Source organism: Orycteropus afer, unplaced genomic scaffold, assembly GCF_000298275.1.
Source record: "Orycteropus afer afer isolate SDZICR_OR568_19922 unplaced genomic scaffold, OryAfe1.0 scaffold00110, whole genome shotgun sequence".
Classification (NCBI taxonomy): Eukaryota; Metazoa; Chordata; class Mammalia; order Tubulidentata; family Orycteropodidae; genus Orycteropus; species Orycteropus afer.
Genome location: NW_006921697.1, coordinates 4,701,822 through 4,729,167, shown reverse-complemented (window position 1 = coordinate 4,729,167; position 27,346 = coordinate 4,701,822). Strand labels below are relative to the sequence as shown.

Here is a 27,346-nt window from a genome sequence, read left to right as displayed (position 1 = left end):
ATGTGGTTTGGTAACATCAGGACTGTGCCTTTTTACTTGTCAACCTTGGGCTTGGCAGCCTCAGCAACCAGCAGCTGTCTGAGTGAAGAAAAGCCTGTAGCTTCAGTGGGCTGGGAGCTGGAAGCAGAGCTGAAGCCCAAGGTTGAGAGGCTTTCACCCAGCCCCTAGAGCCTGGCACTTTGAACTTGGACTTAAAACCTCCAAACTATGAGAGAATAAACTCCTGTTTGTTAAGGCAATCCCATTTGTGGCATATTCTTGTCAGAGCAGCACTAGGTAACCAGAACAAGTAGGCAACATATCAGGCCACTGGTTCAAGTCCAGGAACTGGAGATAAAGACTCAGACAAATGCAGGATCCAGGTGTACCAAAAAGCTAGAGACCTTTCTCAAAGCTTCTCCACACATATTGGAAGCAGACCACATCCCAAAGGCAGTTCCCTTTCTACTGATTAACATCTCACAACAGATTCTGCCATGGAGGTAATTACAATCTCATCATGGGGAGTGACTATATCCAGCTGCTAAGCCACTCAGAAGCACTACCCAACCAAGATGACACACAACCTTAACTACCACACCTCCTCTCACCAAACTTTTTACCAATCCTGACACCAGCCATCAACTTTATACTTCTCTTCTAGGTTCAGTAATTCATTACAATGGCCACACAGAACTCAAAGAAAATACTCACGATTATGGGGGTTATTAGGTTATAATTCAGGGTCAGAAGTGACTCTTGCCCAAAAGTACTCAGTTGTCTCCGTCTGTGAGCCAGGAAGCCCCCCACACCATCTCCTGCTGGTCTCCTGGTTCCACTGCCTCTGTTGCCACCATTTCTCTGCTGCTGCTTCTTGCCATCTCTCATTGTTTCTGATGTTATAGCTCGCTATCTCCTGCATCAAGGATGTTTTCAGCACAGGGACCCCAGGTCCTAAGGATGCACTCTGCTCTCAGCTCTTCTTTCTCAGTGGTAGTAAGATCCCTGGTTTCTGCCTCTGTTGTTGTTGTTAGGTGCTGTCAAGTTGTCTCCAACTCATAGCAACCCTATGTACAGCTGAACGAACCACTGCCCAGTCCTGTGCCAGCTCTGCCTTTGGGATGGTTCATTTTCAGCCCGGCAGAATGACAAAATTGACCAAGACCATTGTTAGCATTCCATGCAACTTATTTTCATTATTAGCAAATTATTCTGCCCCCTTGGTGGGCTACAAGTACCTTATTTGCATAGTCCCACCCAATCATTTGGTGAGAGTTATAAGACCACGGCAAGAAAGGCAATATAAAAGTAAGCCAGTACACTGCAACATACAAAGAGCAAACAAATCCAAAATGCCAAAGAGTTACAACAAAAAGTAAATCTCTCTTCCACCCTATGTACCCTTAGCCTATATACCTCCCTAGAGGCAAACACAGTACCAGTTTTCTGTGCTGTCTTCCAGGTTTATTCCATATGGGCTATTTTCAATTCTGGCTGCACATTAGAATCTCTTGGGGGAACTTTTAAAAAACACCAGTGTTTGGGCCCCACCCCCACATATTATGATTTAGTTAGCATAAGGTGGGCTCAGGCACTGATCTTTTTTTTTTTTTTTTTTTCCTATTGTGATTTGGATGAAAGTTTACAGAGCAAATTCACTTTCCATACAGAAGTTCACACACGCTTTGTCTCATGACATTGATTACAATTTACCACAATGCAACAGCTCCCCTCCCACTTCCTCCCAATAGTTACCTCTTCCCTGTGTCCATTCCTCCATGCACTCCTGCCCCCAGGGCTGTCTCCCTGTGCATAAACAGCCCTTCTTTCTCCCAAAATTGTTCCCTCCAAGGAGTGTATCTACCTCAGGTAAATGTTCAACTCCTGTGCCTGTCTTTTGCTTGGCAGGAAGCCACAGATGTGGGTCCAGTTCCAAACCTGAAGAGTAGCTAGGGGCCATAGTTTCAGTGGTTCCACCAGTCTCTATCAGATCAGTAAACCTGCCCTTCCCCACATTTTTTTTTTTTTTTTCCAAATGATTTTGAGTTTTGTTCCACATTGTTCTCCCTCTCTATCCAGGATCTCCTACATAGATCCCTTTCCAAGTGGTTGACAGTGGCAGCCAGGCACCATCTAGTTCTTCTGGTCTCATAATTGTATAGGCTGAGGATCACATGGTGTACCAGTCACTTGGCCTAATTGTTTTTAATTGTTTCCACAAATCTTTGGTTTTCCTCATTCTTTGCCCTGGACAAGGAAAGACCCATTGTTGCATCTAGATGGCTGCTTGCAAGCTTTTAAGATCCCAGTTGCTACTTGCCTAAGTAGGAGTTAGAACAATGTTTTGTGTAGTATGTTACAGCAATTGAGCTTGATGTCACCTGTGACTATGGTCCTGAGCCCACAGTTTCAACTACTCGGTCCCTCTGGGTAGCTGGCTGTGACCAAGAAGTGACTACAACCTTGTCCCTTGTCAACTCTACCATACCCCTGGGAATTCTTATAGAACATACAAACACACTCGTAGGACCATTGTCTGCCAACCCTATACATGGTCTTGGGTACACTCTCTGCTGCACAGACACAACTAATAGTTCAGCCTGTCTACCCACCAGCCACTCCTCGGAAGGAAGGTTGGGCAATCCTACTTCTGTAGTGATACTGCCTCGGAAACCCAAGGAGGGGTCGCTATGAGTCGGGGCCGACTCGACGGCACATAACAACAACAACAACCCATTCAGGCACTGATCTTTTTAAAAAGTACCCCAGGAAATTCTAATACACACCTAGGGTTGGCAAACCACTGTTTTATGCATATACAAATACACACACACATTTTACAAAAGGAGTATACAATATACACTTTTGCATTTTTAAAACTTAATATTATACCTTGAATACTGTTCCCTGTCAGTGCGTAAAGATGTTCTGGCTATCTATTGTTGTATAACAAATCACTCCAAAACATAGTGACTTGAAACAGTAATAATCATTTTGTTATTTCTCACCATTTCTATGCGTTAGGAATTTGATAAGAATTTGATCAGGGTCTTTCATGCAGCTACAGTCAGACGGTAGCTAGATCTGGAACAGCATGGGACTAAAGCAGATGAGGGCTGGTTGTACATCTCTTTCTCTTCATTTCTCAGGGCCTTTCCTCATGTCTCTCTGTGGGCTAGTTCAAGCTTCCTCACACTCAGGGCAGTATGACTGCTTAAATGGCTGCTGAAGACTTCAAGAGCCAGTGTTCTCACAAGCAAGGTATATCCTTTTCTGATCTGGCCTCAAAAGTCACACAGCCTCCCTGCCAGTGCACTCTATATATTGAAACAGTCATAAAAGCATGTCTGATTTCAAAGAAGGATATCTGGTGGTGTAGTACCTAAGGCATTTAACAGCTAACCAGAAGGCTGGTGGTTCAAACCCACCAGCCACTACTTGGAAGGACGATTGGGCAATCTACTTCCATAGAGATACCACCTGGGAAACCCAAGGGTCACTATGAGTCAGATCTGACTTGACAGCAGAGAGGGGACAGAGGTCCCAAGCCTCAAAGGGAGAAGTGTCAAAAGTCAAGTTGTAAAAGGACACAGGAGAGGTAAAATATTGCTATGGCCAAAGATGATCAAAGCAGCTGCATAGCATTCCATTGTTTGGGCATACCATCATTTATTTTAAGCATTAATAGACATTTAAATATTTTCTATTCATTTTATATTGCAAATAGTGCTTTGAACTATGATAGGTATAGTTCCTGTGTCCTGTCTCCCCAAGTCCCTAGAAAGGGCTTGGCTCTTCATGATCACTTACCTTTCAGGGCTCCTGTATGGCAGGGCAGAAAGCAGTCACTCTCAGGCTCAAGAAGAAAACCCATTGGGCTCCACTGGCTTTTGAGGGAAGCTATGCTGAATTGTTCCATAAGGGGAGAGGATGAAGATTTTTGAAAGTCTTCCCCAAGATTGAGAAGGTGATTAGGCTTTGCAGGATCCTTGGTGCAAATTTTTAGTGCACTCTTCTGCTAACCAAAAGGTTGGAGGTTCAAACCCACTCACAAGATACCTCTGAAGCAAAGCCTGACAACCTACTTTCAAAAAATCAGTCATTGAAAATCCTATGGAGCACAGTTCTACTCTGACAAATGGGGCCACATGAGTCCCAGTAGACTCAATGGCTACTGGTTTGAGTATCAAGGGGCCTAGTCCCCTGCCCTGGAAAGGTAGGAAAACCTCCTGATGTCCCAGGTACACTGAAGCCTGGAAGTAGGAGGTCTCGGCCTTAGCAGGTACCTCTAAGTCCCAGCTTACAGCAGAACTGCTGGCCTTTTAAGGCTCATACCAGCATAAATGAAGGGCACATTAGTAATAGCAGTGTGGATCAAAGGCCAGATGACTTTTCTCAGGCCAGATGTGGTAAGAGCAGCAGGCCTTCACATGATGCTGAGGTGGGGCCAGGGTCTCAGTAATTACCAGGATTGAATTTCCTGCCGGACTGTGGGATGAAGGTTTGAAGCATATGCAATTTGATTTGGAAAAAGAAAAAAAAATGTGACTCTTATGGCCCATAAGGAGTACAAGCCACTCTTGCTAAATATATTGGGGTACAGAAAGTGATCTGGTTTTGAGATTTCATGGTGATCACAAGCCCCAGCATCCCAGATTTGTTCTTTCAGAGACAAGTGCTAGGTGTTGTAGGAGATGGTCACCCAAAAGGGAATATAATTTTTGCATTAAAATATTGACTCTAAATGACATGAGACAAAGTATATGTGAACTGCTGTATGGAAAGTGAATTTGCTCTGTAAATGTTCACCCAAATCACAATAAAAAAATAAAAAATAAAATATTGACTCTACCATTACTTCTTTACGTAAACTTTCATCCCTTTTTTGATAACCAGGACAATGTCTTAAAGGATTAGTAATGACTTTGTTCTGTCTCTCTGGTCAAGTTTTTGATTAAGAAAATAATCAAGTATGAAAAGATGTAACTATAAAAATGTTCATCAAGAATAGCAACAAAACAAAACAAAAATTAGAAACAGCCTAAATAACCAATGATTGGAAGTAGGTCAAACAAATTATGGTACAGCCACCATGAAAGTCAATGAAGCCCATTAAAAAACTTAGAGTTAATGCTGGTGGGACTGTAAAATGGTACAACCACTGTGGAAAGCAGTATGGTGATTCCTTAAAAAGTTGGAAATAGAAATACCATTTGACTCAGCCATTCTATTACTAGGTATATATACTAAAGAAATGAGAGCCATGACAAGAACAGACATATGCACACCCATGTTCATCGCAACACTATTTACAATAGCAAAAAGTTGGAAACAACATAGGTGTCCATCAACTGTATAGTATTCCATGCATACAATGGAATACTATACAACCCTAAAGAATAATGTAGAATCTGCATAACACTGCATAATGTGGATGAACTTGGAGGACATTATGCTGAGTGAAATAAGTCAATCACAGAAGGACAGATATTGTATTAGTTCATTATTGTAAAAGTCAAGGAATGGTTTATATATGCAAGGAAATTTTCTTTGTTGGTTACGAGGGGTGGGAAGGTAGGGTAGGGAACACTGTTAGATAGGTAGAGATAAGTATTGATTTGGGTGAAGAGAAGGGCAATGTACCAAATGTGGGTGATCAACATGGTGGCATTGAGGAAGAGGAAGACATAGAGAGGTACATGGGAGGTGCAGACAAAGATGAATCCTTTTGCACATACAGTCCTGTGTTGTCAGTGAAGGCAAACATGGGTATACAAGTGGGAGGGGAGCTGTTGCATTGTGGTAAATTGTAGTCAATGTCATGAGACAAAGTGTGTGTGAACTACTGTATGGAAAGTGAATTTGCTTTGTAAAGTTTCACCCAAATCACAATTAAAAAAAATTTTTTTAAAAGAGCATTTAATGGCACAGGAAGCCATCTACATATATTGTTAAATGTAAACAAAATATGTGCTGAACAACCATATTTTGTCCTAAAAAATATACTTTTGTGATTGAAAAAGAAGGATTTCTGCCAAAATATTTTTCTGGATGGTGATTTCTTTTTACTTCTTTTTGTTTACTTGAATGTTCTTAATCTTCTACAACACAAAGATGTATGAATTTTATAAAGAGAAAAATAAAAACTCTGAAAAAATAGGAAAATAGGTATATCTTCATTACTTCTGCTTTCAACGAAATATTACTGCCACATGCCTAACTTCCATTGTTGTTATTATTGGCTACATTTATTGAGAGGTGGCCACCAATCAGGTTACAAATACTACCTCTAATATTCATGACAATTCTATAAAATAAATATCATTGGGATCCCCAATTTGCTGATGAGGAAATTAAGAGCAGAGAGGTTAAGTAGTTTGTCCAGCATCAAAGTAAATGTTTGTTAAGTCACGGGATCTAGATTTAAACTCAGCTAGTTCTGGTTCCAAAGCCCAAGGACACCATTTTGCCTGTTGCCTTTGTACTATTATGATAAAAAAAACATATATTTAGGACTTGATTTTAATGGCTAGACTTCATCTCACTACTTCGGTCATGTCAGAAGGGACCAGTCCCTGGAGAAGGATGTCATGCTTGGTAAAGCAGAGGGTCAGCGAAAAAGGAGAAGACCCTCAATGAGATGGACTGACCCAGTGGCTGCTGACCCAGTGGCTGTGAAGACGGGCTCAAGCATGGCAACAATTTTGAGAATGGCATAGAAGAGAGCAGTGTTTGATTCTGCTTTGCATAGAGTTGCTATGAGTTGGAACTGACTTAATGGCACCACCACCAACAGGACCTGATTTTATTTGACTTTTCAGTATTACCCTAGGGTTCCTAACTTTTTTTTTTTTTTTTTTTTTGAGTTACAGCTCTCTTTCAGAATCTGAGCTTTAGAAAAATGCACATAAGTTTAAAATGTACATAAGGACAAACTTTTACACAGCTCATCCATGGACTCCAGGGAAGAGACCCTCAAGATAAAACAAAATTCTTCATAGATTAGCTGAGAACTAAGAATACAGATCTAACATGGAACCCAACTACCTGAAAAAGTCACTAAATCAACAGGTAGCAGGATATTAGGATCTGACAGCAACTCTAGATCAAAGATAAAAATAAATTAAATACAAAAAGTTTGCCAAGATAAATATAAAAGGAGGGTGGAGACCAACAAAGATGTTAGAGGAGTTCCAAGAGCTAATTGAGCTAGGGAAACTCTGTCTTCCCATCTCTGGCTTCAGAGGGTGGGGTTTGGCAATTCAGGAGGGAAAGGCCTTCCACCAGGAAATCAAGGCTAAAAAAGCATTTAAGGTCAGTGAAATGTCCTGAAGGGGGACATTTCATGCTGAGCTTCTTACAGGAGCCCAGTGGCACACAAACTACCCAAGCTTGTGCTACTCTTTGTTTCCTGTGCCTCCCTCCCACAATCAGCAAGCATACCTTCCACATCCTGCTCACTCCTCTCCATTTCTCAACTTCCATCCTAGGTCAGTTCTTCATTCCTCTGGGAATATTGCAACAGCCTTCTTACTGGCTTGCAGATTCCTGATTTATCTTCCTGATGTTTGCTTATTCTTTTCCACAGTATGCATATTTCCAATGACAAGGAGCTTTCTACCTCTAGGGGAATCCAGTTAATCTTGAACAGTTGACTGCTGATAGTTACAATAGCTAACGATAATTAAATGCCTTCTATTAAATTAAACTGTACTAAATTACTGTTTGTGTAGGACAACAATGGTCAAATATTGGCAGTTTCATATGGTTCAACTTGATATGTAACAGGTGCGTAGTTTGTATCAATTTTAATTTCCACAACAGCTCTGTTAAATTATTCTGATTTTACAGATAAGCAAAAGGAAGGCCTAGGAGAAATTAAATGACAAGCCCAGACTTAGTCCTAGGTCTAACTAGCTAGTTCTGCTTCCTAAGCACTCTGCATACCTCTGACTCTGTCTCATTGTCTTGTCCTGCCATTGGGACCTGTCTAAAAAATAATACTCCCTTTCCCTGCAATAGTCTTTCAGAGCTTCCTTCCTGTTCAATTGAACATCCTCAGTTCTTTCATTATTGCTCTTAACACAAGTGATGAATGTGTGTAACCTGTGTAGAACTTTTCATCCATGTTCTGGTTACCTAATGCTGCTCTGACAAGAATATGCCACAAGTGGGATGGCTTTTGTTAAATACAGGAGTTTACTCTCTTACAATTTTGGAAGCTTTAAGTCTGAGCTTAAAGTGCCAGCCCCTCAACCTTGGGCTGCAGCTCTGCCACCTGCTCCCGGCCCGCTGAATCAGCTGCTAGCTGCTGAGGCTGACAAACCCAAGGTCAACAAGTGAAAAGGCACAGTCCTGATGTTAAGAAACCACAGGGTAGGCCATTGATTCAAGTCCATTGAAAGTCTCAAGGTCAGCAGAGCATGGCAGGCTGCTGAACAATGACATGGCTACATGCAGGGTTCAAGCATACCACAAGCCTAGAGATCATTCCCAAAGCTGCTTCTTATATACAGGAAGTAGACCATATCCCTAAAGCAGCTACTCAGCTGCTTGTGGTAGATCCCACTATGGAATTGATTGCCAGTCTCATCATGGGGAATAACTACCACCAGCTGCCCAGCCACTCAACCAGGCCTAGCCAAGCTGACATACAAACTTAACTAACATAGTTCAACACTGGGATTTGTGGGCCACTAACTCCACGGCACATAACAACAACAACAACAACAACATACTAACCAGTCTGTTCACAATCAAGCAGGTCCTGGATTTTTAAAAAGCTGTGCAGTGCAGTGAATTGCTTAATATGGCCCTTCTAGCCATCATCCTCCATTTTGTGATGAATTGTAAATCCTAGTCTCCATACCTGTTGAAAGGAGCTCTTGTGGCATAGTGCCTAAGGCATTTGAAGGTTGGCAGTTCTAACCCATCCACTCTGTGGAAGGAAGACTAGGCACTCTACTTCCATAAAGATTTACCACCTCAGAAATCCAATGGGAGTTGCTATGAGTCAGAATCAACTCGATGCCAGTGAATTTGGTTTGGTTTTATATGCCTGTTGTGGGTGGGATATATCTTGAGTCTCACTTTGCTGGAGGGTGTGACTCAAGTCACCACCTTTAGCTTCTTTGAGGGTATTGATGTGTATGCTCTGGGAAAGTTTACTCTCTTGCTCCAGTTCTGCATTTGATTTGTCATCATCTCACACCAGGACTCGAGACAGCAGCCATTATCTGACCTACCAATTTGGGTTCGTCAGTCCCTGAAGCCACATGAGTTGGGAGAATCCTCCAGACCTACCTATGGACCTGAGACTTGCCAAACTGTCAGCCTTCCAGCTTCCACCATCACCACATGAACCATTTCCCTGGGAGTTTGTGAGTTCTGTGAGACATTATAGCAAAAAACAGAACCCTAAGACAGGAGGAAGATTACTGAGGGGAGAAGGAGAAGTTGATGTCAGAGATGTTGGAATGGCATGGCAGTTTGGAAAAGTTGGACATTTGGGACATCTTTAACCTCCGCCTCATAGGGACTGGCCTTGTGCTGATCTTTCTAAAATAAATTATTAAAGCAAGCTGCCTCACAAAACACCACCTCTTGACCCATTTGTTTCCTTGCTTGGTTCTATTTGCCCCTATTCCCCTTTACCTCCAGCCTCAGAGTCTTAAAATCGTCTATGGTTCCTTGCTTCAGTTTCCTCATCTGTGAAATTGTATCTCGGAGTAGAGATTATTCTAAATAAACACTGCCAGCTATTATTCCAGGCAAGAGTCCCTGGGTGGTGCAAATGATTAAATGCTTGACTTTTTGCCAAAAGGTTGGCAGTTTGAACTTATCCAGCTGTTCTTCAGGACACAGCCCTGGTGATCTGCTTCCAAAAGGTTGCAACCTTAAAAACCCTGTGGAGCAGTTCTATTCTGCACATATGAGATGGCTAGGAATTGGAATCGACTCTGTGGCAACTAATAGCAGCATTATCCTAGGCAAATCCTCTGGCAAGGCCTGTGGTGCCTGTCAGCCATTCCTGGTCAGTGCCCACTTACTCTGAGCCCATCCAGAGTCATGGTACCTGTAGTGTTAGAGATAAAATTATTCAACTCTCTCATTTTGTTGATAGGGAAATTGAAGTCTTGAGAGAGGAAGAGAATATTTCAAGGTCATAGTATGAGCTCTAGTGGCGTAGTGTCTAAAGCATTTGACTGCTAACCAGAAGGCTGGCAGTTCAAACCCACCAGCCACTCCTCAGAAGGAATATTGGGCAATCTACATCCATAGTTATACTGACTCGGAAACCCAAGGAGGGGTTGCTATGAGCCAGATCTGACTTGCTGGCAGTGAGTTTGGATTTTTTTTGTTGTTGTTGTTTAGTATGAGCTGGTGACATGGCTGGGCCTATAATACCTCTACAATAAAAGATTTTTCTTTCTAGTAGTAAATGCTCTTTTCTGGATTTCCTCAAACAGTCTTTCTAACCCTACTGGGACCCTACTCCACCCCCTAAAAGAAAAAAAGCTTCTGGTTTTCCAGTTTCTTTCCTGGATCCTTCCAGATATCTGAAATCAAAACCATTTAACAGTCACATTAGGAGGTGTAGTGTTGTTGTCATGTTAGGTGACTCACTGCAAATACCAGCTTATCTATACCTACCCAACAATTAGGACTACAATTTTTAATGGGCTTGCCTTCCTCATTCTGGAATATTGAAATGAGGTAAAAGTAAATTTTCTTGCAAAACAGTTTATATTCCTAATAGAACTAAGCCTGATGGGTATACTATGGTATACCCATAGTATACTATGGGAAGGACCTGGGCTGGTCTCTTTGGGGTGTGTGTGTATAAAATAATGGGTAATATTTTTCACTTATCCTCAAAGAGCTTGAGTTTGGTAACTGTGCAGATGTGGAGAAATAATAAAAATAAGTAATACGACATAGAATGTATAAAGTCTCATTACAATGGAAGGAAAGCAATAGCTTAGTGGTTCCAAGCAGGAAAAGATTCTAGTTGGGGCGTCAAAGAAGAATCCCTAAAGGTCATGGCATTTGGACTGGATAAAAAGGGAGAGGCAGAGGACAGAGCAAGAATAAAGATGCAGAAACCAGACAGAATGAAAAACATTAGAGAATGGAGTCTGTGTAGAATTACAGAAGATGAAGTAGGAAGGAGTATTGAGATCAAATGTTGGAATTTCACTTCTAGATATTTTTGCTAAGAAACATAGAGATGTTCACTACAACAGTGTTTATAATACTTCAAATTTATTACCTACACATCTACTGGAGCTCTCGTGGCATAGTGCCTAAGGCATTTGACTGCTAACCAAAAGGCTGTTAGTTCAAACTCACTACATCTAGATGTAGGACAGTGGCTCTCAATCTAAAGTGATTTTGCTCCCTAAGGGATATTTGGCAAGTTCTGGAGATATTTTTGGTTCTGACACCTTGAAAGAGGAGTGGGAGAGTGGGATGCTATTGGTGTCTAGTAGGTAGAGGTCAAGGATGCTGCTAAACATCATACAAGACAGATCCCACAATAAAGAATTATATGACTCAGTATGTTGATAGTGCTAAGGTTGAGAAACCTGGCCTTGGGGAGTAGTGCTATGCTATTATGATACCTCCACACAGTGGAAAGCTCTTTACAAAACTCAAAAACTCACTGCCATCAAGTCAATTCCAACTCACAGCAACCCTCATAGGGTTTCTAAGACAATAAATCTTTATGGAAGTAGATTGCCCCATCTTTCTTCCACAGAGCAGCTGGTGGGTTTGAACCACCAACCTTCTGGTTAGTAGTCAAATGCCTTGGGCACTACACCACCAGAGCTTCTTGTGGAAAGTTCTTTTCAAAAACCGAACTCACTGCCATCAAGTCAATTCCGACTCATAGCAACCCTTTATTGGGTTTCCAAGGTGGTAAATCATTACAGAAGTAGATTGTCTCATCCTCTTGCAGAGCAGCTGGTGTGTTTGAACCACCAACCTTCTGGTTAATAGTCAAATACCTTAGGTACTATACCACCAGAGCTCCTTGGAAAGCTCTTCAGTCAATAAATATTAACCAGAGATAGCTTTGAAGGATGTTCATGATACTTTGTAAGGTGGAAAGAGTGGGTTACAATATGGTCTCATATTTGGAAATAGATACAATCTCCATAAAAAATGTAAAATATACAAAAATATTATCAAAGGTAACATCTGGGTTATGTTTGATTTGAATTGTCTCCTTTGCCTTCTAGTATTGTCTAAATTTTAAACAAGTGCATATGTTGTTGTTGGTGTTATGTGCCACCGAGTCAGACTTGACTCATAGCCACCCCTCCTTGGGTTTCTGAGGCAGTATCACTATGGAAGCAGATTGCCCCATCTTCCTTCCAAGGAGTGGCTGGTGGGTTTCAACCGCCAGCTTTCTGGTTAGCAGTCAAGTGCCTTAGCCACTACGCTACCAGAGCTCCCTAAGTGCATATGGGGTTTATAATTTTAAAAACACTACTGAGCACCAAGAATGTGTCAGATGTCATTGTAAGGCACTAAGTAATCAGTCCTGACAGATTCCTACCCTCATGGAGTTCACAGTATACTGGGTAAGCCATGCAATACACAAGGAAACAAAAAACAAACTAATGGCTGATAGTAATGTAATAAAGGAAATCGATAGGATGACATGACAGGCAGGAACTGGAGAGGTGGTGGTTGTGGCTACTTGGGATAAGATATCTTGGATGACTAGTGTGAGCTGAGACCTGAATGTTGAAAAGGAGCCAGCATGCAAAGAGCTGGGGAAGGCATTCTAGACAGAGGGAGTTAGGCTTATATTAGGTATGGTGGGAGCATTTTGAGAAATTCAAGTCTACTACATGGGTTGTCTTTGCTATTCATAAGGTTTTCCCTGGCCAATTCTTTGAGAAGTGGATGGCCTCTTCCTTCTTCCTAGTCTGTCTCAGTCTATAAGCTGGGCTATTACCTGTGCACTAGGTGCATCTCGCTGGGTTTTAAACACCAGAAGCTCAGCCTCAAAACTCACGTCTACATGTCACCACAGTAGGACAAACCGACAGACAAGTTTGTCTTGCTGTTGGAGACCTCTCGTATCACCCCCACCTGGGTCCCTGTGGCTGACTGTACCTCTGTCTGGCTTCCTGGCTTTTAATCCCTTTTCTCCGGCTCTTCTGGCTTGCTGCTTTGGGCGTCTCTGAGTTGTCCCTGGGGCTGACTGCTCCGCTGTCCGGGTTCCTGGCTTTTATGCCCTTCCTCCTGCTCTTCTGGACTGTTACTCTGGGCAGGCCTGAGTTTCCTCTCCTCCCTAATCCCTTTGGCTGATTGCTTTTCTCTCTGGCTTCCTGGCTTTTAATCCCCTTTCTCCTGCTCTTCCTGCCTGCTACTTTGGGCATCCCTGAGTTGTCTCTCCTCACCTGTAACCCTGGGGCTGACTGCTCTTTTGTCAAGAAAAACGTGGTATCAGGATTGGAGGAAGAATCATTAACAACCTGAGATATTCAGACGATACAACTTTGCTTGCTGAAAGTGAGGATGACTTAAGGTACCTACTGATGAAGGTTGAAGAATACAGTATGCAGTATGGATTACGTCTCAATATAAAGAAAACAAAAATCCTCACAACTGGACCAAGGAGCAGCATCACAATAAATAGAGAGAAGATTGAGGTTGTCAAAGAATTCACGTTGCTTGGTTCTACAATTGATGCCAACGGAAGCAGCAGTCAGGACATTAGACAACGTGTAGCATTGGGAAAGTCAACTGCGAAGGAACTGTTTCAAGTGCTGAGGAGCAAGGATATCTCCTTGAGGACTAAGGTGCGCCTGACACGAGCCATGATATTTCCAATCGCCTCGTATGCATGTGAGAGCTGGACAATGAATAAGGAAGACCGAAGAAGAGTTGATGCTTTTGAGTTGTGGTGCTGGCGAAGAATGCTGAAAGTACCATGGACTGCTAAAAGAACTAACAGATCTGTCCTGGAGGAAGTGCACCCGAAATGCTCCTTGGAAGAAAGAATGGCCAGACTTTGTCTCACCTATTTTGGTCATGTTGTCAGAAGGGACCATTCCCTGGAGAAGGATGTCAATGCTTGGTAGGGTGGAGGGTCAACAAAAGAGGGGGAGGCTTTCAACGAGATGGATTGACACGGTGGCTGCGTTGATGGGCTCAAGTATAGCAGGGATTGTGGGGCTGGTGCGGGATTGGGCAGTGTTTTGTTCTGCTGTGCATGGGGTCACTATGAGTCGGAAACGACTCAATGGCACTTAACAACAACAACAACAACATGGGTTGTCTGCTTTCATAAAGATATACAGCTTTGGAAACCCAATGAGGGTTGCTATGAGTTGGAATCAACTTAATGGCAGTGGTTTGGGATTTTGTTTGGTTTGCATGGGCCACCAGACCAAATGGCCCACTCTCATAACCAGTGCTGACTGAGTACAGTAGCCCCAAGAATTTATTACACTCTACAATAAAGGAAGTAGTAATCTACTTTCCAATAAAGTAAGTTCACCAAGTCTATAATCATGCATTGTACCATGTTTATCATGTAGAGATCTCTGGCTCTAGTGGATATATTTATGGAAGCTAAGTCAGCTCCATGGGGAGAAAGGAAAGCACTCTTTCCCACCTTCCCCTAGTGTGCTGGAGGGGTGCCTCAAGGAGGATTGTGGTATTTCAAAATTCACCGGCACTTATAGCATCTAGACTATTGTGTGCATTTGTGATCAGTTAATCCTGAAAAGCCCAGGCTGGAGCCAGGGAGAGCTCATGAAAGGCTCAAGATAAAGATCAAAAGGTGGTAGAGAAGTAGATCTTTAGCATCTAGGGAAAGGACAGAAACTAAAATGTTAACTAAAGGTTACTCTTAGTAGTAGTGTGTCATGGATTGAATTGTGTTCCCCCAAAATATGTATCAACTTGGTTGGAGCATGATTCTCAGTGGTTTGGCAATTAAGTGATGATGTAATTTGGCAGTTATGTAAGATGTAATCATTCTTCATGATGTGATCTGAAGTGATTAGTCAATCAGCTGTAAGGGGGATTAGGGTGGGATGCAATACCCTTACACAGTTCACAGCCTTGATCTAATGTAAGAGAAGTGTCCTTGGGCTGTGGCCTGGAACTCCTTTTTATCTTACAAGAGATAAAATGAGAGAGATGTGAGCAGAGAAGGAAGGTACTACTACCACTAAGAAAGAAAAGCGGGAACAGAGTGTATCCTTTGGACCTGGGATCCCTGCACTGAGAATTTCATAGACCCAGGGAAAGACTGATGTCAACTTCCAAGACTATGGCCCTTGGACACCCTTCAAACCTGGAACTGAACCCAACTCTGGGGATCACCTTTCAGCCAAACAATAGATTGACATATCAAGTGAACAATAATACCTGTGAGAAACGTAACCATCAGAACAATCAATCATCTGGAAACAAACAAGAAGTATTTACCCAAAAAGAAAGGTCAGGAGTCAGGAAGAGGCAGGAAAGAAAGATGAATGGAATCGGAGAACCCAGGGAGGAAGTAGAAAGAGTGCTATTACATTGAGGGGATTCAACTAATGTCACAAAACAAAACAAAAAAAAGTATAAATTGTTGAATGGAAAATTAATTTGCTCTGTAAACTTTCACCCAAATCACAATAATAATAATAATAATAATAATAATAATTAGATGGCAAGACACATGCAGATCTCCCAGGGACACTGGACCCATAAATACTGAAAGAGAGCAGGACCTTCTCCCAGACCCAGGAAAGACAGAAAGCCTTCCCATAGAGCTGGCTTCCTGAATATGGATTTCTAGCCTTCTAAACTGTGAGATAACAAATTTCTGTTTATTTAAGCCATCTACTTGTGGTATTTCTGTTATAGCAGCACTAAATAACTAAGATAGAGTTATGGGGTGGTTTTAACTGTTGTTTTTGTATATGTTCTATAGTAGACCCGCACTGCTTTTGTAATAAAAGAAAACGGTGAAAGGAGTACTGTTTTTTGTGGGCTCTTAGAATCTAAAATTAGAGCATCATTGAAATCTAAAGCTGAGGAAGACTTTAATGCGATTGTGAAATCTTGGTCCATGGTGTGTAAACGAGAGAAATAGGTTGAGTGATGAATGTGCAAATCGATTTGAGTTGCAGGAAGGGGGTAGGCAGTCACCTCCCAGCTGCAGCCATTCCTACCATGGAGGAATGTTGACATGGACTTGTTAAATCTGACCCTCCAAGAGAAGCTAAAAAATCTCCTAAATATTAAACATTAGCCTTCTATGTCAAATGTTTAAGAAAAATACCATGCAGAGCAGAGAAAACACATGTATGGGTTGATGATTGTTTATGGGCTACTGTTCTGACTTCACTTTATTTTGTGGTGTATAGCCCACCTCCTGCTCTGTGCAAAAATTCCTTCTCAGCTGCTAATAAACCAAGGTGAAAGAGAGCTCTCATCATGTCCCATCTGGGGCCAGCAGCATGTGGAACACACTGATCCTGATAATCCTTGTTCTTGGGAAATATTAATGACTTAATCCTCCAAGCTCATTCCCTCCTTTATGTGGCCATCTCAGTGAGGTTTTCAAAGACCCAGAGAGATCCAGATCAGAGTGGAACACATTCTGACTGGATTTGGTGCAGACTACAGAACTACCATCCTTAGCTCCTCCACAGACATAGCCGATTTAATTCCTAACCATGGGAGAAGTGACAGAAGAGGAGGTGGAGAAGTTCCTGGACTCAAATGTTGGCTTTGCCAAACAGTATTACAACCTTCACTACCGGGCCAAAGTCATCTCGGACCTCCTTGGGGCCAAGGAGGCAGCTGTGGACTTCAGCACCTATCACTCACTGACCAGCGTGGAGGAGAGTGAAATCATCTTCGACCTCCTACGGGATTTTCAGGAGAATTTACAGACTGAGAAATGCATCTTCAATGTCATGAAGAAGCTGTGCTTCCTCCTACCGGCAGACCGCATGAGCCTGTTCATGTACCGGACCCGCAATGGCATCGCAGAGCTAGCCACCCGGCTCTTCAACGTCCACAAGGATGCAGTTCTGGAGGACTGCCTGGTGGTGCCTGACTCAGAGATTGTCTTCCCTCTGGACATGGGTGTGGTGGGCCACGTCGCACACTCCAAAAAGATTGCCAACGTTCCCGACACAGGACAGGTATTTTCTTTCCCATTGGAGGACAGTCTACAAGGGCAAATGCAAATGCAACTCTTGCCTTGGAGTTGGATCCTACTCATAGCGACCCCTCCTTGGGTTTCCAAGGTGGTATTATTATGGAAGTAGATTGCCCAACCTTCCTTCTGATGAGTGGCTGGTGGGTTAGCAGTCAGGTGGCTTAGGCATTTAAATTTTTTTAATGCCAGTCTCACATGAAAGAATGTTTGCCCCATAATGGCAAGTGTTGATCTCATTTACTGTTATAATGGCCATACGAAGAGGCTGGGTTTAGACATTTCCAGGGTTCAGCCCATATATTTTGTGATTTTTGTGCCCACTTTATTTATTTCAAGGAGCTTTGTTAGCATAATGCCTAAGGCATTTGACTGCTAACCAGAAGGCTGGCGGTTCAAACCCACCAGCCACTCCTCAGAAGGAAGGTTGGGCAATCTACATCCATAAAGATTTACTGCCTTGGAAACCCAAAGAGGGTCGCTATGAGTCGGAATCAACTCGATGGCAGTGAGTTTGGTTTTCCGTTTGGTTTTACTTATTTCACATTGTTCTTGTTATCGTCAAGTCAGCCCCTCAAGGCATAATGAAATCAGATTTTTGTGATTCATAGGGTTTTCATGGACTGATTTTCAGAAATAGATGGCCAGACCTTTTTTCCTAGTCTGTCTTAGTCTGGAAGCTCTGCTGAAACCTGCTCAGTATCACAACAACAAGCAAGTTCCCACCGACAGACGGGTAGTGGCTGTGCATGAAATGCATTGGCCGAGAATCGAATCTAGGTCTCCCATGAGGAATGTGAGAATTCTACCACTGAGCCGTCATTAACCCTTATTTCAGATGAAGCTTCCTAGAAAGTGGAGAGGGAGGGAGTTCCTGTCCAACTGCCTCATTTTATGGATGAGGAGACTGACGTCAGGCAAAGAGATGGGACTTGACCAAGGTCACCAAAGAGGAGCAGAACCTGGACTTGACATTCACTAATGCAGAAATTTAAATGGGTTGTCTTCTTGACTTGGCTTCCTTGGGGCCAGATAAGAAGCACAGACTCAGTCTCTGCGGGAAATTGTGTTCTTTGAGATACACTCAGTTGTATCTCCCAAGAGGTAGCTTTCTCCCCTCATCTCCATCTTGGGCATCCGGAGGCCCATGACTTAGGACTCATCCAAGTGGATTGGAATCATTCTCCACTCAACTCTCTCTAGATTTTAATTGTATCTAAAAGGATTGTCTTGTTCATTTCCTTTTCACAGCAACCTTATGACACAATAACTTATCCTTGTTTTATAGATAATGAAACTGAAACCCAGAAAGGGCAAATAACTTGCTCAGGGTCACACAGATAGAAAGCAGAAGAGCACAGATTAGTATCCAGGCACTTGGGCTTTGTCATGGTCTTAACCATTCCACTACTCTATCCTTCCTCCTCATCTATAAATTGAGGGCATTGGACTGTTGTTAGGTGTAATTGAGTCAATTCTGACTCATAGTGACCCCATGTGACAGAGTAGAACTGCTCCATAGGGCTTTCTAGGCTGTAATCTTTACAGGAGCAGAGGTACAAGTCTTTCTCCTGTAGAGCTGCTGGGTGGGTTCAGACCGACCACATTTTGAGTTAACAGCTGGGTGCTTAACTGTGGTGTCACCAGAGCTCCTTGGCATTGGACTATTACTGTGTGCTGTCAAGTCTATTCTGATTCATAGCAATCCTACATGACAGAGTAGAACTACCCTATAGGGTTCCGTAGGCTGTAATCTTCACGGGAACAAATAGCTAGATCTTTTCTCCCACGGAGCCATTGTTATTGTTGTTATGTGCCGTCGAGTTGGCCCCGACTCATAGCAACCCCTCCTTGACTTTCCAAGATGGTATCATTATGGAAGTAGATTGCCCAACCTTCCTTCCGAGGGGTGGCTGGTGGGTCTGAATGGAGCCGTTAGTGGGTTTGAAATGCCAACGGTTCAGTTAACAGCCAAGCATTTAACCATTGTACCACCAGGGATCCTTTGGCATTGGATGAGGTGTTGCGACATGATGTACTTTGAGACAGATCTGAGTGTGAATTATGACTCTGTCACTTTCTAAGAATATGGCCTTGGCAAATCACTTTGCTGGTTTGGGCTCATTTTATAGTTTGAAAAATCAGGGTGATAGTGTCTATTTTTATAGCCTTGTTGTAAGGAGCAAATGAGAGAATTATTTCTCATTTAGCACAATTTCTGGCACTTTGTAATAGCTCTTCTTGTAACGGTAGCTCTTCTTGTTTGTTATTGTCATTACTATTTTGTTGTTGTTGTAAAGGATCTATTTATTCTAAGTGATGGATGCTGTATCAGATCCATGTGGAATCTGGAGAAGAATCCAGTCTTGTCTTCCTGGAATTCTGGGTATAGATTCTATTCATGCAGAAACAGACCAGAGAGGCTGAGAGCATCTGTGGACTCTGATGTTAATTGAGGATTTGGAAAGATTGTCTTGTTCTAAAATATTTGTTTTAAGAATGTGCCAAGGCCTTGGGCCAAGTGGCCACTTGCTATGTCCTGTTGAACCCTCAAAGTTCATTTCAGAAGAGTATCTTGTGCTTCATTGGAATGTGTGTGCGTGTGCACATGTGTTTGCTTCTCTCATTGTTCCTCTGGAGAAATCTTACTCCACTCGGAACTCTGGGCAGGATGCAGTCTTTTCCGCCAACCATTGTTTGAGGGTCGGGAGAAGGAGGAGGAAGATACACAGACTGGATCTGGGTCCCTGACCCATGCACAAGTGATACTTTTAGCCTTCAGTGTGCTCAAAAAAAAAAAAAAAAAAAAAAAAGAAAAAAAAATATATATAGGAAATGGTTACAATCACAGCATTTTTAGAATGTGAAACCATGAAAGGAGAAGTTTTCCAGGATTATAATATAATTCCCCCCTCTTAGAAAATTCTTTTCATCCTTCAGACCTCTTTGGGGAAGATCCAATAATGTTGCCAGATAAAATCCATGATGCCAGTTAAATTTTAGTTTTAGATAAATGACACTTATTTTTTTTTTAGTATAAGTATGTTCCCTGCAATATTTGGGACATACTTATATTTTTAAATTATTCATTGTTTATCTGAAATGCAAATCTAACTGGGCATCCTATATTTTTCCTCGCTAAATCTGGCAACTCTGCTTGCCAGTCAATATTTAATTGTTGTGTATCCTTTACACTTTCTCCTAGCAGGAAAGCTCCACAGGGTCTGACCCTGTCTGTCTTGCTCACCACTGGTCCTTGGCACCTTGTCCAATGCCGGGAACAGACTGGATGCTCATTACAGTTTATTAAGTGAGTTAATCAATGATGAGCCTTTTCTAGCAAGCCCCATTTCTGACAACTGAACCTGAGAGGACTGTCATATCCAGGTGCTCTCACTTGTATTGTTTGCCCCTGCACTTCATCCCTTCCTATGAGTCCTGGGATCCAGCATGCTAGAAAAGAAAGAAACTTTAAGGAAGACCTGGTCCAATGCTGATTTTAGGCCCAGAGAAGTTTCAACTACTGACAACATACTGTTGACCCCTGAGCCATTTCCTAAGTCTGATCACTCATAGAACTAGTCCCTCTTTCCTTGGTTCCCCAGGGTATCTTTAGCCTCCATCTTGTGAGTGATTACTTCACATTACTGTTTGAAATGTGGGTACATGCTTTACCTGATGCCTCCATTATACTTTGAGAATCCAGTGGGGGCAAATTCATCTTACTGGTTTTGGAAAATCCAATGCCTGGCAGAGAGCCAGTGTTCAGTAAATATGAATGAATGAATGAATCAACCAATGAGTAAATGAATAGAGTGACTGTATTCCCTACCAGCAAATGAATTACCTACACAACTGGGAAGGTGACAGTTCTATGCATTGGGGCTGATATGATGATTAATGATATATATAAGTTGTCTGGCACTGGATCTAGTATACCATTATTATTCAGTAAGTAGTAGATTTCATTATGGGACACAATGGAGCTTGTGAATGTTTGAAAAGGAGAACTGGGAAATCCAAATATGAGAAGCTATATGGTATTGAACTTGGAATAAAATGCAGACTCCTTCTAGTGGCCTCCAAAGCCTTGCCTGGTCTGGCCCCTGCCCACCTGTCTAACTGCTCCAGATACTTTGGTCTTTCTGTTCCTCACATCCGCGAAGCCCATTCCTACTTCTTGTCCTTTTCTATGTACTCCCCGCTTGGAATACTCTAACATTCCTGGCTCCTTCTCATGCTTCAGCTTTCAGCTCAGTCATCCCTCTGCAGGAAAGCCTCCCTGACCACCATAACTCTCTAAAGTAGCCTCACCCTGCCATCTTTTCCAACCCATTCTATAGCACCACCCATTTTATTTTCCTTGAAGCAGTTATCACAACTGGGAGGGAGAATGCTTAGCTATTTATTGACTTGGTCTTTGTCTCCCCTTTTGCATGTAAGCTTTAGCGGAGTAAGAAGTTCACTCCCTCTGTTCATTGTGGCAGTCCTAGGGTCTTCAACAGTATCTAACATACAGAAAGCACTCTACAAATGTTAATTGAGAGAATGAATGACTTTAGACTTTCTCTAGCTGCACCCCTGACCCCTAAGTTTTAAAATAAATGGTCTGAGCTAAAGAGCACCAAAGTCTCCTTCTGTCTCTGATAATCTGAGGTTCTATGACATAATTGTTTACAACACTTTGTGCTGCAAATATGGAGATGACAATGACTGTACAAATGTTGTCATTTGGTTGCTAGAATGAATATAAAGGGTATTCCAAGGGTGAGAAAGAGGCTCTTGGTGGTGTAGCAGTGAAAGCATTTGGCTGCTAACCAAAAGGTCGGCCGTTAGAACCCACCAACAGTTCTGTGGGAGAAAGATGAGGCAGTCTGCTTCCGTGAAGATTTACAGCCTTGGAAACCCTTTGAGGTAATTCTACTGTGTCCTATAGGGTCACTATGAGTCAGAATTAACTCGAAGGCAGTGAGTGGGTTTGCCTCAGATGATGTCTAAGCATTTGCCTTTCTTGATAGAGTTGAATATTGCACAGCTGATCTGACTTTATGAAATAATTCAGTGTGTCCCACCCACAACTGTCTTTAGGAATCCATCAGTAAGAATCCTTAGAGAATGACATAGACAACTCTTCTTAGCTAATGCCTCCTTAGAGATTTGGCTTAATCCTCAAATGCTTAGACAAGTAAGGCATTACAGACTTCCCTAATTCCTTTACCCTTCACCTGGTTTAAAGCAGCTTCTTTAACAAAAATGCTGTTGCCTGTTTATTCAATCCCACTTCAAGTGGAAGATATTCATACAGGCAGACCATCCTATTCTGAATTCATGGATTCAGGGGAAGAGCAGTAGGGAGACTCTGCAGACTCACTTCTAAAAAGGTCCTGTGAGTCAGCTCTGTGGAATACATTTCCATTCTCAGAACAGCATGAAATGTGCCTGTCTGGGCTGGCTCATGTCCCAAGCAACCCAGACAGCTGGGAAACCTCACAGTGTTACCAGGAAACAGAAAGGTGGATTCTTCTGGATTCAAGATAACAATTCAGGCTCTATTTCCTCATTCTAACCACTGAAATTGCACCACAGCTTACCTTGGCCCCTAGCCTGCTTTGAGTTTGAGGATGTGTTGTGCTCTTCTGAATTCTCACAGCCTTGAGCCAAGCTCTGACCACCTGTTTTACTATTATTGATTTATCTGGAAGAAGGCCTGGGTTTTAGGCACCCCTCTGATGGTATATGGGAGCTCTGATAGCATAGTGCCTAAGGTACTTGACTGCTAACCAGAGGCTGGCAGTTCAAACCCATGAGCCATTCCTTGGAAGGAACATGGGGCAATCTACTTCTTTAGTGATACTGCCTCGGAAACCCAAGGAGGGGTCGCTGTGAGTCAGGTCTGACTCGACGGCACATAACAACAACAACAACTGGTGGTATAGTGCCTAAGGCATTTGACTGCTAACCAGAAGTCTGGTGGTTCAAACCCACCAGCCACTCCTCAGAAGGAAGATTGGGCAATCTATTTCCATAGAGACAATACCTCGGAAACCCAAGGAGGGAGCACTATGAGTTGAAATCAACTCTATGGCAGTGAGTGGTTTTTGTTTATTTTTTTTTCGGTATCCTCAGCACATAGCATAACCTTGACATATAGTTGTTGTTAGGTTATGTCAGTCAGCTCCAACCCATAGCTACCCTACTGCACAACAGAACGAAGTGCTGCCCAGTCCTGCACCATCCTCACAATCCTTGCTATGTCTGAGCTCATCATCGCAGCCACCATGTCAATCCATCTCAGTGAGAGTCTTCTCTTTCTTTGCTGATTCTCTACTTTACCAAGCATGATGTCCTTCTCCAGGGAATGGTCCCTTTTGACAACATGACCAAAGTAAGTGAGATCAAGTCTGGCCATAATTTTGCTTCCAAGGAGCATTCTGTCTGCACTTATTCCAGGACAGATTTGATTATTCTTTGTCAACACTGCAATTCAAACACATCAATTCTTCTTCAGTCTTCCTTACTCATTGTCCAGCTTTCACATGCATATGAGGTGATTGAAAATACCATGGCTAGGATCAGGTGCTTCTTAGTCTTTAAAGTGACATCTTTGCTTCTTAACACTTTAAAGAGGTCTTTTGTAGCACATGTGCCCAGTGCAATATGACATCTCATTTCCTGACTGCAGCTCCCATGAGTGTTGACTGTGGATCCAAGTAAAATGAAATTCCTGACAACTTTAATCTTTTCTCCATTTATAATGAAGTTGCTTATTGCTCCAGTTGTGAAGATTTTCATTTTCTTTATGTTGAGGTATAATCTATATTGAAGGCTGTAGTCTTGGACCTTCATCAGTAAGTGCTTCAAGTCATCTTCACTTTCAGCAAGCAAGGTTGTGTCATCTGCATATCACATGTCGTTAATAAGTCATCCTCCAATCCTGATGCCACATTCTTCTTCATAGTCCAGTTTCTTGGATTACTTACTCAGCATACAGATTGAATATGTATGGTGAAAGGATACAGTCCTGATGTACATCCTTCCTGATTTTAAACCATGCGGTATCCCCTTGTTCTGTTTGAACAACAGCCTCTTGGTCTATGTACAGGTTCCTCATGAGCACAATTAAGTGTACTGGCATTCCCATTCTTCTCAATGTCATCCATAATTTGTGATGATCCACACAGTTGATTTGCATGGTCAGTAAAACTCAGGTGTTCTTTGCTTTCAGCTAAGATCTATCTGACATCAGCAATGATATCCCTCACTCCATGTCTTCTTCTGAATCCAGCTTGCATTTCTGGAAATTTCTTGTCAATATACTGCTGCAACCACTTTTGAAGTATCTTCAGCAAAATTTTGCTTGTTTGTGATATTAATAATATTGTTGGATAATTTCCACATTCTGTTGGATCATCTTTCTTTGGAACGAGCATAAATATCAATCTCTTCCGGTCAGTTGGCCAGGTCTTCCAAATCTCTTGGCATAAACGAGTAAATGCCTCCAGTGCTGCATCTGTTCAAACATCTCAACGCCTTTTTTTTTTGCCAGTTCCTTCACTGCAGCTTTGACTTCTTCCCTCAGTACCATTGGTTCTTGATCATGTGCTACCTCCTGAAATATTTGGACATCAACCAATTCTTTTTGATACAGTGAGTCTGTGTATTCCTTCCTTCTTCTTTTGATGCTTCCTGCAATATTGCAACTTGAGGCTTGAATTTTTTCTTTAGTTCTTTCAGCTTGAGAAATGCCCAGTGTATTCTTCTCTTTTGGTTTTCTAACTACCGGTCTTTGCATACTTCATTATAAACTTTATTTTGTCTTTTTGAGCTGTCCTTTGAAATCCTCTTTCAGCTCTTTTATTTCGGCATTTCTTCCATACTCTTTAGCTACTCTCCATTCAAGAACAAGTTTCAGAGTCTCTTCTGACATCCAGTTTGGTCTTTTCTGTCTTTTTAATGACCATTTGATTTCTTCATGTATGATATTCTTGACATCATCCCACAACTCATCTGGTCTTTGGTCATTGATATTTAGTGCATCAAATCTATTCTTCAGATAGTCTCTAAATTCAGGTGGGATGTAATCAAGGTCATATTTTGGCTTAGGGACTTATTTTTATTTTCTTCAGCTTCAACTTGAAATTGCATAGGAGCAATTGATGGTTTGTTCCACAGTCAGCTCCTGGCCTTGTTTTTCATCACCTCTTTCTACAGATGAAGTCAGTCTGATTCCTGTGTATTCCATGTCACAAGGTCCATGTGTATAGCCACCATTTTATGTTGTTGAAAAAGGTATTTGCAATTACTAAGTGGTTGGTCTTGCAAAATTCTACCATGTGATCTCCAGTGTCATTTTTATCACAGAGGCCATATTTTCCAACTACTGATGTTTATTTTTCATTTCCAGAATTCACATTCCAATCACCAATAATCATCAATACATCTTGATTGCATATTTGGTCAATTTCAGACTGCAGTAGTTGTAAAAATCTTCAATTTCTTAATCTTTGGCTTTAGTGGTTGGTGCATAATTTGAATAAAAGCAATATTAACTGGCTTTCCTCATAGGTGTATGGATAGTCTTCTGTCACTGACAGGTGTGATATATATATATATATATATATATATATATATATATATATATATATATATATATATATATATATATCTTTCAACCAATCTAGAAATTTTTCCTCCCCTCCCTCCCTTCCCATCTCTGGTAACCAACAAAGAAAGTTTTTCTTTCTGTAAACTTTCCCTTGACTTTTTACAGTAGTGGACTAAAACAATATTTATTCTTCTGTGATTGACTTATTTCACTCAGCATAAAGTCCTCCAAGTTCACCTATGTTATGCGGTGTTTTGCAGATTCTACATTATTGTTTAGGGTTGCGTAGTATTCCATTATGTGTATGTATCACAGTTTGTTTACCCATTCCTCAGTTGATGGGCACTTAGGTTGTTTCCATCTCTTTGCTATTGTGAATAGTGCTGCAATGAACATAAATGTGCATATATCTATTCATGTCCTGCCTCTCACTTCTTTAGGATATATATCTAGTAATGAGATTGCTGAATCAAATGGTATTTCTATTTCCAGCTTTTTAAGAAATCACCATACTGATTTCCACAGTGGTTGTATCATTTTACAGTCCCATCAGCAGTGTATGAAACTCTCAATCTTTTCACATCCCTGTCAGCATTTGTTATTTTTTCTGTCTTATTCAACTTTGTTGTTAATGCGGGGCTGAGATGGTATCTCATTGTTTTGATTTGCATCTCTCTAATGGCTAATGATTGAGAACATTTCTTCATGCATTTATTGGCTGCTTGAATATCTTCTTTGGTGAAGTATGTGTTCATGTCTCTGCCCATTTTTAAATTGGATTGTTTGTCTTTTTGATGGGGAAATGTTCTTTTTGATGATGAATGCAACTCCATTCCTCTTCAGTTTGTTATTCCCAGCATAATAAACCATATAATTGTCTGATTCAAAATGGCCAGTATCAGCCCATTTCAACTCACTAATCCCTGGGATATCAATTTTTATGCATTCCATTTCATTTTTGACTACTTCCAAGTTTCCTAGATTCATACTTTGTACATTCCACAATGGATTAATGGCTATTTTCGGCTGTTTCTTCCCATTTTGAATTCTGCCCCATCAGCAAATGAAGATCCCCAAAAGGTTTGCTCTATCCATGTCATTAAAGTTGACTCTAGTTTAGAGAGCAGCTCTTTCCCAGTCATATTTTGAGTACCTTCCAATCTGAAGGGCTCATCTTCCAGCACTGTATCAGACATTGTTTCAGGACTGTTTATAAAGTTTTCCAGTAATGTATCAGACAGTGTTTCATTGCTATTCATAAAGTTTTCACTGGCCAATTCTTTGAGAAATGGATGACCCCTTCCTTCTTCCAAGTCTGTATTAGTCTGGAAGCTCCTGGCCACCATGGGTGACCCTGCTGGTATTTGAAGTACCTGTGGCATAACTTCTAGCCTCAAAGCAACATGCAATCTACCACAGTACAACAAACTGACAGACAAGTGGTAGTTCCATGTTACTGTTGTTGTTGTTATGTGCCGTCAAGTCAGCCCCAACTCATAGCGACCCCTCCTTGGGTTTCCGAGGCAGTATCACTACGGAAGTAGGATTGCCCAACCTTCCTTCCGAGGAGTGGCTGG

At 41.8% G+C, this 27,346-nt stretch overlaps 1 protein-coding gene across 1 annotated transcript in view; it reads left to right on the top strand.

Annotated features, from left to right (window-relative positions):
- The first annotated feature begins 16,676 nt into the window (after positions 1–16,676).
- PDE6A (phosphodiesterase 6A) overlaps positions 16,677–27,346 on the top strand; it is a 150,025-nt gene continuing 139,355 nt past the window's right edge. Inside the window, exon 1 of the mRNA XM_007943602.2 lies at positions 16,677–17,150. Within this exon, the coding sequence (XP_007941793.1) occupies positions 16,677–17,150 (474 nt within the window). The remainder of the gene's footprint in view (positions 17,151–27,346) is intronic.